This window comes from Python bivittatus, unplaced genomic scaffold (assembly GCF_059951505.1).
Source record: "Python bivittatus isolate LINGU-HERP-01145 unplaced genomic scaffold, Pbiv_v1 ctg000160_np1212, whole genome shotgun sequence".
Taxonomy (NCBI): domain Eukaryota; kingdom Metazoa; phylum Chordata; class Lepidosauria; order Squamata; family Pythonidae; genus Python; species Python bivittatus.
Window position 1 is genome coordinate 5,405,911 of NW_028277076.1, and position 13,120 is coordinate 5,419,030.

Here is a 13,120-nt window from a genome sequence, read left to right on the forward strand (position 1 = left end):
CTTCAGTGGAGGAATAAAATGGGCAGATGAAGACAAGTAACCCCAGTTTTACAGGTCAAGATCCTGAGTCCAGCTCAACTCCTTGTGAATTCAAATCCAAGCTGGGGAAAAGTAACCTCAAACTTGAATGGATGACAGTCACTATAACGGTGGAATGTGTCACACAGCCAAACTCTGATTTAACAGACCGCTTGGGAGAAATGTCTGTTAAATCTGAAAACACGTGATTTGCCTGCTTAACTGCCAAGCAAAACCCCTGTGATTTTTTTTCAGCTTTTCATTATATTTAGGTCCTTTAAAATCTTCTGAACTCTCTGCTTTCAACTGCTGGTTTTCTAGTATAGGAGTCGTAATAATACACTATTTTAAACCATTTTAAAATAGTATAATAGGTACACCATTTTAAAAGGAGTTTTCAGCACCAAGGGAACTCTCTGTGTCATGACCCTATCTTTAGACACATGAAAGCATTTTTTAATTAGGTGATTTATGATGATGATTATTTTATTTATTTGTTTATTTTTGGTAGCTGTCCATATCAACCAAGTGACTCTGGGTGGCGAACAATTCTAAAATTGATTATATTTTTATCCCTTTTATTTATATTTATATTTGTGTGTGTGTCTATGTGTGTGTCTGTGTGTCTGTCTGTCTATCTCTCTCAAGGCGATGAACTTATCTAATACTTTATTCTTACTAAATTGCTTACTTTCATAGTAATCCGTCGTTAGTTCCAGGGGTATATTAACAGGAATTTTCAACACCAGGGGGAGCTTTTTTCCAACTCACTTTTTAAGCGTCCATAAACTTTGAATATTTTGCTTTTATCTGGTTGATGATTATTAATCGTATTAGGATTAGTACATTAGCTGTACCATATTGCTAACAGCAGGGCTTTTAGTCATCAGAGATTCCTTTTATTCTTGTGGATTTTTTCACTGTATGGCTCTCCTGCTATCATTATCAGTACAATCGTTGTATATGGTTAGCAACAAGGGCTTAGTGGTCTATTAGGAGTAGGATCTTACTACTAGTAGGATTTTGGTGCATTACTAGTACAGTGGAACCTCGGGTTACAAACTTAATTCGTTCCGTGACTCTGGTCGCATCCCAAATTGGTTGCAACCCGAAGCAAATTTCCCCATAAGGTTCAATGTAATTACCGTTAATCCGTTCTGGTGTGGAGGACAGGGAGGCGGCTATTGCTTGGAGGGAAAGTCCCCCTCCCTACGACCACGTGTCAGGGGCGGAAAATGGCCGCGGACCACGTGTCGGGTGGAAAATGGCCGCGGATCACGTGTCAGGGGCGGAAAAATGGCCGTGGACCATGTCACGGGAGGGAAAATGGCCGCATATCCTGTTCGTGCCCCGAGGCGGAGTTTGCAAACCGAGGCAAAATTTTGCGGCCGGAGCTGGTCGTAACCCGAAAAGTTCATTAACGGAAGCGTTCGTAACCCGAGGTTCCACTTTATGTGAGCAGTGGACGATTATTTCTTTATTTATTGGATTTTTAAGGCCCATCGACTCCAAAAAGATTAGTAGCATGTGGTTTGATTGCTCATTGTTTTAATTTTGTAAAAACCAAAAGTTACGGTGAAAGGTACCCACGCACACACACAAAGCCCCCAAACTTTTTTCATCATTGCTGGCTATTTTTAACCCTCTCTTGGACCTATCCTTAGCAAGGCACGCCCCAACTTTCCTCCTTTCCCTTCCCTTCTGGTCTTAGCACTTTCTCCGTTTCTCGCTGCGCCGGTGGCACGGTCATCCGTAGGAGGATGGGGGATTTTGGGGAGAGGCCAAAAAAAGAAAAGGAAAAAAAAAGCAGATATTAAAAAAAAGGAAAAGAAAAGAAAAAGGAAGGCAATGTCTTTTAATGAGGAACAATAAAGTGCCAGTCTCTCTGGAGCCATAATTAGAGGAAATTAATTGAAGTTGTGTTTTGACACACTTGCCGAATGCACCGGCGATGCATGACACGTTCACAACTCCACCCGCCGTACGCTGCCTGACGGGGGTGGGCAAAGGAAACAGTAAGTGCCCCGTGCCAATTTGAATGCGCGGCAGGTCGGCAGCCTGCTATTCCCTACTGTGCTACTCAGGGTAGTATGGAAAGTTACCACTGAAAGATATTAACAATTAATTACTAGGACTTTGAGAGAATCTCTAATGGTGGAATACTGGGCGGGGGGGGGCAGGGAGAGCTCATTAATATGAGCAAATGCCAATTAATTCTCCCCACCAGCATTGCAGAAAGCCAGCAACATGTCCCTTTCCCCGTCAGCATTAAAATGACAGGAAGGAAAGGGGTTTATCTAAGAGAAAGAAGGGAAGTAACCTGTGTGTGTGTGGGGGGGGTGTATTCCTCCTCTCTCCCCCCTCTCTCCTTTAACCGGAAAAACAGCCTCAGAGACCAGGGTAAACAGATGACAAACACGAATGATCTAATACACCTTCTTGTTACCTCTAGACAAAATGGGAGCTGCCAAACCTTTTGGTTCCACTGCTCATCTACAATTCAATGTGATCTGAATACAAATGTCGTAGCGAGCCTAACTTATTCTCTTCCCCTACCAATAAATCATTCACCATCATCTCTCCTGCTTAAGAGTTGAAGAATGAAGCTGGGGGTGAGGTGGAGGAAGTGTAGGGGGTGGGGCAAAAGGGGAAAAGGAAGAGGAGGAGGAGGAGGAGGAGGAGGAGGAGGAGGAGGAAGAGGAGGAGGAGGCCACAGTAATGGAGCTGAGAAGGAAAAGGAGAATCTGCCATAGTAATGGAGCCAGGAGGAAGAGGAGGAGGAGGAGGAATCTGCCACAGTAATGGAGCCTGAACATTTCCCTCCATGTCACGTAGGACAATACAACTCCTCTCTTCAATTTCCCAGTATGTGTATCATTGGTTGATACTGCCCATACAAAAAAAAAAAGTTAAGTATAATTTCATACCTGTTACTAGGGCTAAGAAAGGAATGTGTGTACAGACATGGACAGATGATGAATAGGCTAGATGTAGAACAGGAGGGTAAGAAGTTTGGGAGAGGAGCTTGAAACTGGATGTTTTTGAACTAAAGAACTTAGGAACTCAAGGGATTGTGCTTCATAAAGAATCTTTTTGACTTCAGGCAACTGCCAATGCTTGAGAAGACCCTGTTTGAAAAGGCCATTGTCTTCATCTGGAAACCATCACCGGCAAGGAAGAATTAAAAGCCAACATCTCACCTTGGAAGGTTAGCAGCTGGTGTTGTGGCCGGTGCCTGTGGAGAAGGTGTGGTGGGCTGAGACGACTCGTGATTTCGAGGGACCTTCCCCATCCGATACCAGATACCCATGTTGTTCAATTCCCTTTTCAGCAAAGAGAGAAAACTGTGAGTTTCACTGAGTTGGTAGAACATACAACGAAGACCCCTAGGACTGGTTTAGAAATGAGCCAGAGGTCCCCCAGGAGGAGAAACCTGGCCTTGTCTGAAAAAGCTGAGTAAAAAGTCCTGATTTCAGAGAAAAATGAAACATCTCCATACCCGATATATGTATACTGTGGAGGAGTCTGTTTGCCTCGGCCCAGGATGCGGATGTCACAAATGGCAGCCTCCGTGGAATCCCGTGGAATAAATTTAATACACAACCTCTTTTTCCGGAAAGCTGTTTCTTCTGAAAAACACAATGTTGTTTAAAAGCTTACACTTCTGCTTACAAGAAGTTGAAGGCTTAGCGGAGAGGAGAAACACACACAGAAAAGGAAGAGAAAATTAACAAAGATTGCTCTGAATTTTTCCAGTTTCTCCTTCCCACCCCCAAGGGCCTTTCCATCTCCAAACCTCCTGGTCAAGCTGTAATGAACGCCCACCACTGGATCATGCAGAGACATGAATATCTGATCTTTTAAAACTTGCAGTTTTAACTTTTGCAGTTGGGAAGTGCCAATTGGTTCTTTGTGTACTGTGCCAACCCTAAAGAAAAATGCTACCTTGGCGAGGTGGGGAGGAGCGTGCAACTTGGCTATCCAGCTACATTGGACAACTGCTCACATTGGTTCCAGCTAGGATGATCCCTAGGATATTATGTGGAATGGGAATTGCAGTCCAAAACTTCTCAGAAGGCACCAGATCCTGATGGTTAGTTGTTGACCAAGGTGTTCTATAGTTTAGCATTTTTTTAGCTTTTTTTCTCCTTAGAACCTCACTCTTTAACCTCTTCCCTCCCCTTCTCTTGTCTAATCTGGATGTTGACATCCTGATCTTAAACTGTAACCCAACAGCAGGGATGCAGATAAAATTCAACTCAATCCATAGCTGGAGTGTCACCAGATCCTCTCCCTGGTTGAATCTAGAGAGGCTCTGATCACAGTAAGGGCTGCCAATTTCACTTACGTGTATCCATAGTTTCTTGAATTGGAATGAAACCAACGGGTAAAGTATCTTTTATGTCTATGAGTTTCATGTCAACCAAGACATTACCTAAGTGACTCTGTTGGAAGAAAGACAGAACACCAAATGACTGCCCGGTAGTGAAGAGCTCAGCAAAAACTAAACCACCCCAATATACAGAAACTACATTCCCACAAGATCATTAATCTGGTGATGCAATTCATCCTTTCAACAAACTTATTTGACACAATCCCCGTGTCCAAACTTTTCCACAAACAATCCCCATTCATCTGAGCTTTAGCTCGCGTTGGGGTGTTGGATCAAGAGGCATGGCTCTGGAAGATTAAATCTTGGATCCAACAATTATTTGGATATTGGCAAAAAGTCGAGCATGATTAGAAACATTATGATCGTGACATCAGCCAGCATATTCTGCATTACAAAATGTGCTTAAAATGCCCTTATTTTGGGAGTGCTGGTGACATGGCACTAAATTGGACAATGGCACGTGCCCTTCTGCAAAAAGGCATGCTGACTGCTAGCAACAACCATTAAACCTAGTAAAACTAAACAGACTGATTAGCCAACTTGGGGGGGGGGGGAGAAACTCCAATTGTGGAGCATGCATCTGTCTGTCTGTCTGTCTGACTGTCTGAGGGTTGAACTGTTGGGTTCTTGGTGTTCTCTGTGCTTGGTGGTTTTCTTGCAGACATCTCATTACACCATCAGTACAAATTTCACTCTCCCATTCATTGATGTTACTTAGCCTGGTAATAAAACGTCTACAAGACAGCTGAGAGAACTTCAAGAACCCAAGAAAATGGGAAAATGAATGATGCTGAAAAGATGGCTATCAGATCTAGGAAGATCTAGATGACGGCTAAATGCCACAATGAGTGAGTTTTCTATATTTCTTAGTTGCCATCTCAGTCACCTGGACATTGGCAGCTGAGTTCTGGTAGCCTTTCTGAAAGCCTTCTCAGTTTTGGAACAAAGGAGATGTAGGTCTACAGCAATTCTTCTAAGATGGAACTGGCTCCCTTGGAGCTCTAAAACAAGGGAGGGGGCCAGAATCTGTCCCAGGGACCAGGTTAGTCCTCCGGTCAATGGAAAATAGTTTTCTGAAAACACAACCCCAAAAAAGAAGCAGAAAAATATACACAGACAGGGAAGATCCTTATCTGGGCAGAAGAGACATATGCATTTGGTTAATCAGCCGCGTATGCATATTTGAAGCTTGGCCCAAAAGTCCAGAAAGCAAAGCAAAATGGAAAAAGAGTTGCTCCTCCATGCCAGTTGGAACAAGGGACCATGCCTGGAATCCAAGCAAATGTCGTTCCTTATTAATTAAGGGCTGGAGAAGAAACAATGTACCAAAACAAAGTTTTTATGTTCGCATTTCATAACATTTCCATAGAAAACAGTATCTGGGATCTCCCTTGTTCTGACAGCCATACAAGTGGAGGCCCATCATCCTGGGTCAGCATGAGCCTTCTGGAAACATTTCTGACTTTGGGGGAGTGGAGGGAGAGAAAGAAGGAAAGGGAAAAAAAATGGATTTTGCACCCTGCTCTCAGTCAAGATGCATTTTCTCCCAAGAATCTTGGCACAGGAGACAAAAAAGGATTTGAATAATGGGGAGCAAATCTGACTAGGAACCAACAATCTTGTGTGTGTCTGCCTGAGTCAGACTTGACTTCTGGCAACTCACAGACAAGACCGTACAGCTTTCTTGGCAATGTTTTTTGGAAGGGCTTCCTAGGGCTTAGAGAGAAGGACTAGCCCAAAATCACCCAGCTGACTTTTGTGCCTACAGGAGGACTAGAACTCACGGTCTTCTGGCTTCTAATCCACAGCCTTACCTACTAATCCAAGCTGGCTCTCAAGGAACCAGCTATAGTAACAGTTAATGCACAAAACACCCTCCCCTTCCACTTTTCCCCCACAATCACAACCCCATAAAGTAGTTGGACTGAGTGCTTCATCACTGAGAGGGGACTCAAACCTGGGCCTCCTTGATCCTAGTTCAACACCTTAGTAGTTGCACCACATTGACTAGTGAACAGATTTGCCTGCTTCCCTGTGGTGAGCTAAATGTCAGCCCCAGGGCATCAGGAAAGGAAACTTGGCAAAAGTATGCATGAGGGTTGCAATTACTTCCTTATTTGTTTTCTTTAGGGTCCTAGATAACAAACATCATGCCGCTTGCCCCAAGTTTGGATTTTAAGAAAACATCCTGGCCAGAAAAGCAAGTCACTTACATTCTCTTTGGAGAAAGTCCGTGTGAAACATAAGTACCGCGTGACCTTGGATTTGAAGAGGCCGTCCTTCCAAAGGTCAGCATCTAAGCCATCTGCTGTTTGTGTGACCTGGGAAAAAAGGTGAAATGGAATAAAGAGAGAAAAGGAAGAGACCAGGTCAGTCGTGTTAAAGCTTATATGTAGATACCTTTAGCACTTATCCTAATTAACATGGATTGGAGGTCTTCTCATCATCTCATTAAGCTTCTCCGCCATAGAGGGATCAAAGGAGGTTAGCCCTAATAACAATGCCCCCAGAGAGTCAAATGATTAAAGAGAATCCTTGCAACAAAATCAAAGACAGAACACAAGCTCAGATCAGAGTTTGTAAGATGGTTTTGAGACAAGGGGAGAGCCACAATCGTGTCTGTACTGGAAAACGGGGGGCACTGAAGAAGACCATCGCTAAATCTTGGGCCAAGGATAGGTACCACCTCACAAGAACATAAGCCTCCAAGTGTAGTGGCTTCATCCCAGTGCAGAGCAAGAAAGGGTCTCATTGACTACCTTCTATGCAAGAACCTTCCCACAGGATGCCTGAGATGAACAAAACAGAACCTGACCTTGTAATAGTGCCATAACACTCCTCAGTTGGATCTGGCTTAACCTAAAATGAATCCCACCAACAGGGCTTGTAAATGAGATTTTATAGCTTCTTGTTCCATGTGAATCAGGCAACTTCTGGTGCATTTAATAAACCAGGCTTAAAGTAAGCTGCAGTATAGTGCAGGGGTAAACCACTGCTGGCAGGGCTGTTGTGATGGTCATACCAAGCCATGGGGGCTTTTCTGGAAGGGCTTCCACAAAGAATAATTTGTCTGGGGATTGTCTAGTCCTACCACTGTCACTTTTTCAGAAAGCCCAAAAGACTATCTTGTACTTATCCAAGCTTTCCTGTGGTAGAACATTCTGCTCCATTCCCTGCACTGTATCTCAGCTGCCTTGAGGGGTTGTCTCAAACCAGCCTACAAATGTTGTAAAGAAATACACAGTGTCTCAATCCAAAGTGGAGATCCAAGCTTATTTTAGAGAAATGGCTTGGCTATGAGGGAGACTTAGTGGCCAAACCCATATTCAAAATAACACAAATTGACCCACAGCCCAAGGAGACTATCAAGGAAAGTGCCACTTCACAGCAAATATCTGCAATGGGTTTTCTCAACACAACTCTTGGTGAGTGAACAAGTATGTGCAAGGAGATCCCCAACACCAAACCGAGTTCAGAACTTTGTTCAACCACGGTGGGGCCATCTCCAAACTTCCACAATGCATAAAATCACTGGAAAAGCAACAGGCGTGTTTAGGCAACTTGATTATTTCCGCTTGCACTCTGTTCTTTTAATCCAAATACTTTCAGGAAAGGCATGCCATTATTGGCATGATCAGGGCAGATTTTTGGGCTCAGAGCCCATTTTAATTACTTGCATATGCTTTCAGGATGCCCTGAGTCTGATTTTCAGCAAGAAGTTTTACATGTCTCCTTATTTGTCTCTCCCACTCCCTTACACACATTCTGGGCTTGTGTGACACACCTAACCCTGTACATGAGTTCACACACACAGTGGGATTGTCAGGCTGGTTCATCCAACCTGGATCCCCATAACTTCTTGAACCAACAGAACATAATCCAATCAAGACCTTGCTAGAGACAGGACGATCTCAGCTTAGCAGGAGAAAATTGTTCCAGACAAGAGAGGAAATGAAATTTGGCCATGTAAGAAAAGCAGTTAAGACTTCTCTTTGAGAGATCTGAAACAGGACAGGGTACAGCTGGTCCAGAATGCAGCCACACGGGCTGTTTTTGGAGCCCCAAGAAGGGCCCATGTAACACCATAGCTCCACGGGCTGCATTGGGTACCAGTTTGCTTCCAGGTCCAATTCAAGGTGTTGGTTATCACCTTTAAAGCCCTACATGGCATGGGGCCAGGTTACCTAAGGGACCACCTCTTCCCCATGACTTCATCCCGTCCCACCCAATCACAGAGAGAGGGCATGCTTTGGACCCCCTCGGTAAAAGAGCTCCGATTAGTGGGGTCCAGAAGACGGGCCTTCTCGGCTGTGGGCCCCGCCCTTTGGAATATCCTGACCCCGGAGTTGAGATTGGCCCCCTCACTCCTGGCCTTCCAGAGGGATTTGAAGACCTGGCTCTGCCCCTTGGCCTGGGGTGGGGAGGGAAGACATCGAGTGTGGGGATGGCTAGTCCCCAAGACGCCTTTCGTCTCCAGCCCGGGAAACCATCAGACTCTTGGACTTTTTATTTTTGGTAATTTGTACAGTTTTTATGTCTTTTGTAATTGTAGATGTATTAATTATTTTAATGGATTGTGAGAGCTGCCCAGGACCCCCCATTTGGGGGAGATGGGCAGAGATAAATTTAATAAATAAAATAAAATAAACGCTGGACCATCTTTCCTACCCGCTCAGAACAACGGATGGTGAGTATTACAGTAAAAGTGTCATTCCGAATTGTGGCTGTCCACATCTCTTGGGAGTTGCTGCTTAGCTTGTGATTGTCTCAGGACAGTCTGAAAACCCTTTGTTTGGGCCTAGCCCAGCATGTTGGGCAAACCTGGTCACACACTCACACCCATCGCTTTTTCGAAACCCTGAGAGCTGAGCAGCAGAATCAGATGACGACCCTTCTCCTTTTCTTCTTCACAGCAGCCAACAACCAAAGCAGTAGACTGAAACAATCTTGCAATTACATTATACAGTGGTACCTCGGGTTACGAACTTAATTCGTTCCGTGACTCTGGTCGCAGCCCGAATTGGTCGCAACCCGAAGCAAATTTCCCCATAAGGTTCAATGTAATTACCATTAATCCGTTCTGGCGCGGAGGACAGGGAGGCGGCTATTGCTTGGAGGGAGAGTCCCCCTCCCTACGACCACGTGTCAGGGGCGGAAAATGGCCGCGGACCACGTGTTGGGCGGAAAAATGGCCGCGGACCACGTGTCAGGGGCGGAAAAATGGCCGCGGACCACGTGTCAGAGGCGGAAAATGGCCGCGGACCGTGTCACGGGAGGGAAAATGGCCGCATATCCTGTTCGTACCCCGAGGCGGAGTTCGCAAACCGAGGCAAAATTTTGCGGCTGGGGCTGGTCGTAACCCGAAAAGTTCGTTAACAGAAGCGTTCGTAACCCGAGGTTCCACTGTAACTTGGTTTTACTCCCTCGAAGGAAAACTGTTGGCCCATCCAATCGTTTCAAGTAATGAACCATGTTTTGAATAGGCCCATCCCCACGCATGACGTCCAGAGGAATTTGCCCAAAGTTACTTGCTCATTTACCCATTCCCTCATCCCCTTGTAAAGCTGGGCCTAAAACTCTAGCACAGAATGGTTTTCTCCTCCCTGGTTTAAGATCTCACCTGACATCTAACCATTTCCCCCATTTCAGAGTTCTAATTCCTACTATCTCCACAAAAAACCCAATCTTGAACACCATCGGACAGGTTGCAGACCAACCCTGCCCCATCAGGTACCTGCTAGAGGTACTAGACCACAACTAGACCACAACTCCCATCATCCCCAACCCAAACAGGTGCTGTGTTCCAACAGAGCCCTAACAGACTGAGTTGGGGATGGCTAGCACACACCAGAGTTAGTCCCCTACTATTTCTTTCTCTCTTCCTAGAGCTATAAAATCTTGCTGGTTCTTGCTGGGGAAATTTATCTTCCTCTATAATGTTTCCTGCATATTAAGATAAGAGGAGAACAATGAAAAAAGAAGAAATCCTGTATCATAAGATTTTATGCTGCTTTACGGTTGTAGAGAGACGGGTCGGTAAGAATTTTGGTAGGCAAGTTTTGTAATTTTGTTTATAAGTGTCAACACATAAACCCAGCACTCCATTTTTTTTTTTAAAAAAAGGTAAAAAAGAAGAAACTTCAAAGAGGTGATTTCATCTGAGGGTAATTTCCTCCCCGCCCCAACGGCTCTGACAAGAAAACATTTGCCACAAACTGTGTGTATGAGTGGAATGTCGGCAATGCAATTTCACTTCGACGCCGATCCAAACCCTGGAACCGAAAGCCTTCTGGAGGAGGGAGGGTGTGCCAGAAGAGCGAGTGTGCCAGACCCAAAGCCTGGGAAAGCCAACCCTGAGAGGACTTACGAGCAGCAACAACCCCAACAACAGACAGTGGGAAACAGTCTGAATTTGCAACAGAAGAAGAACCGGGGTTGGCCTTCCAAATAATGTATCGTTTTTGCCTTTTTTCCATTACAGAATGCAGCATTTTTGGAGGAAAAAAAAAAAGATCCCTTTTAGGCTTCAAGGGAAGGGCTCTGAAACGAATCCCTCTCTCCCCTAGCAGATTAAGCAGAGGGGAAAGATGTGGACTGAATGATTAACACGCACCATTTAAATACCAAAACACTGAAGAAAAGACCAAGAGCTTTTTCAAAGCGGCAAGGTGGCCCAGAGGCTGAAGAAGGCTTGGGGGGAAGGAAACGGCCTGGTCAAGGATAAACCAAACAAACCAGATGGGTCCATATGAATTGTGTTGCCTCTTTTCATTAGTTCCTGCTGAAATAGGCATCCATCCTGTCTGTCTGTCTGTCTGTCTGTCTGTCTGTCTATCCATCCATCCATCCATCCATCCATCCATCCATCCATCCATCCAGTCTGTCCGTCCATCCAGTCTGTCCGTCCATCCTATCTATCTATCTATCTATCTATCTATCTATCTATCTATCTATCTATCTATCTATCTATCTATCCGTCCATCCGTCCATCCATTCTATCCATCCATCCATCCATCCATCCATCCATCCATCCATCCATCCATCCAGTCTGTCCGTCCATCTGTCCATCCGTCCGTCCGTCCGTCCATCCATCCATCCATCCATCTATCTATCTATCTATCTATCTATCTATCCATCCATCCATCCATCCATCCATCCATCCATCCATCCATCCATCTGTCCGTCCATTCTATCCATCCATCCATCCATCCATCCATCCATCCATCCATCCATCCAGTCTGTCCGTCCATCTGTCTGTCTGTCCATCCATCCATCCATCCATCCATCCATCCATCCATCCATCCATTCTACCTATCTGTCCGTCCATCCATCCATCCATCCAGTCTGTCCATCCATCCATCCGTCCATCCATCCAGTCTGTCCATCCATCCATCCTATCCATCCATCCATCCATCCATCCATCCATCCATCCATCCATCCATCTATCCCCCCCCCCCCCCCGCTTGTTTTTCTGGGAGCATCAGAAATCAGGGCCCGAAAGCAACAGCCTCCAGCATAATCTCGGGACTTCAAAAAAACGCACACACTCCTTCTTGTTGTTCCAAAGCTTGCCTCCAGTCCTAACTGGAAAAGTGTCAAATTCTGAGCCACCAGACTGCACATGTTCAAATATGCCTGTCCTTGTTTGCACCCAAGAACATTCTCCGTCTCTTTCCCTGCTGAATGCCGAAGACACAATTAATTAACCCCTGCCCCAACGCAGAAAAAAAAGAAAAGTAAAAATAAAACTGGGCATGCTATGTCTGTGCTCAGATATTCCACTCCAACCTGTGCCAACTGGGCAAATCTTTGGGCAAAGGGATCAATGTGTGCTCAGCTGGGTCAGGAGCTCACCAACCCGATCAGGTAAAATGACTGACTCTGGCATTTTCATCCTCCTTGCCCTTGAAAGGTTCTTGTTGGAACCCTGAGGACTAGCAACTTGGCCCCTTGGATTCAAATCGTGCCAACCATGTCGCCCAAATCATATTGCACCAGTTCCAAAACTGGGAATATTTGACTATATGAAAAAGGTCATAGAGTTGCTGGGAGTCGGGTGGCATACAAATTTGATAAATGAATATAAATGTAATAAAGGGATTAATACAAATTATTGTTGTTGTTGACATCAACATGCCGAGTAAAAGCAAAAAACCAACTGCATCAACTCAAAGTGGAATTACAAGGAGTTGGGTGTGGTTTGTGGGGCGGGCAGGGTTACAACTCCATTTCTACAACCACCATCGAGAAACTGAGATAACTATTTAGACATCTTTAGGGCCCGAGAAGTCTTTCTAGCAAACTGGAATCAAGAGCTGAGATTTACACCACTTTCGCTATCCAGTTCAGCCACAGTTCATCAACGTCCATATTTTCCCCACCCGCCCTGATGGAGCAAGTTCTTCCCTCTCTTTTTGCTCCCGGCTATTAAACAGCCGGTTTTCTGCTTCTCACTTTGCAAAAAAGAAAAGAGAAAGAAAAATTGCCTGCTGGAATCTGAAGTGCCAAACTCAGGACTCCCTTATCAGCAGCCCAGAAGTATGAGGAAGTACAGTAGCCCCGAAGAGAACGCTCCTGTTTGAGATTCCTGCAAAGCTGATCTGCAAAATCCTTTCTCCTCCATTCCTTCTTCCACCTCCTGGCCCTGAAAACAAGTTCTTTGGACCTCTCCTCATTTTAGGGGTTTGGCTTCCCCTAAAAAAAATGTCA

The 13,120-nt window shown here is 45.0% G+C and overlaps 1 protein-coding gene across 5 annotated transcripts in view; it reads right to left on the reverse strand.

The window, feature by feature from the left end:
• Positions 1 to 13,120, reverse strand: part of MVB12B (multivesicular body subunit 12B) — a 61,359-nt gene that overhangs the window by 39,670 nt on the left and 8,569 nt on the right. For all 5 annotated transcript variants that reach the window (XR_015797296.1, XM_088147008.1, XM_007439308.4 and 2 more), the window contains exons 3-6: positions 6,625 to 6,732; positions 4,367 to 4,463; positions 3,518 to 3,647; positions 3,219 to 3,341 (exon numbers count right to left, since the gene is read on the reverse strand). Coding sequence is in view for 4 of the 5 variants with exons in the window: in XM_088147008.1 (XP_088003134.1) it covers positions 3,219 to 3,341; positions 3,518 to 3,647; positions 4,367 to 4,463; positions 6,625 to 6,732 (458 nt within the window). In the remaining variant the exon portion in view is untranslated. The remainder of the gene's footprint in view (positions 1 to 3,218; positions 3,342 to 3,517; positions 3,648 to 4,366; positions 4,464 to 6,624; positions 6,733 to 13,120) is intronic.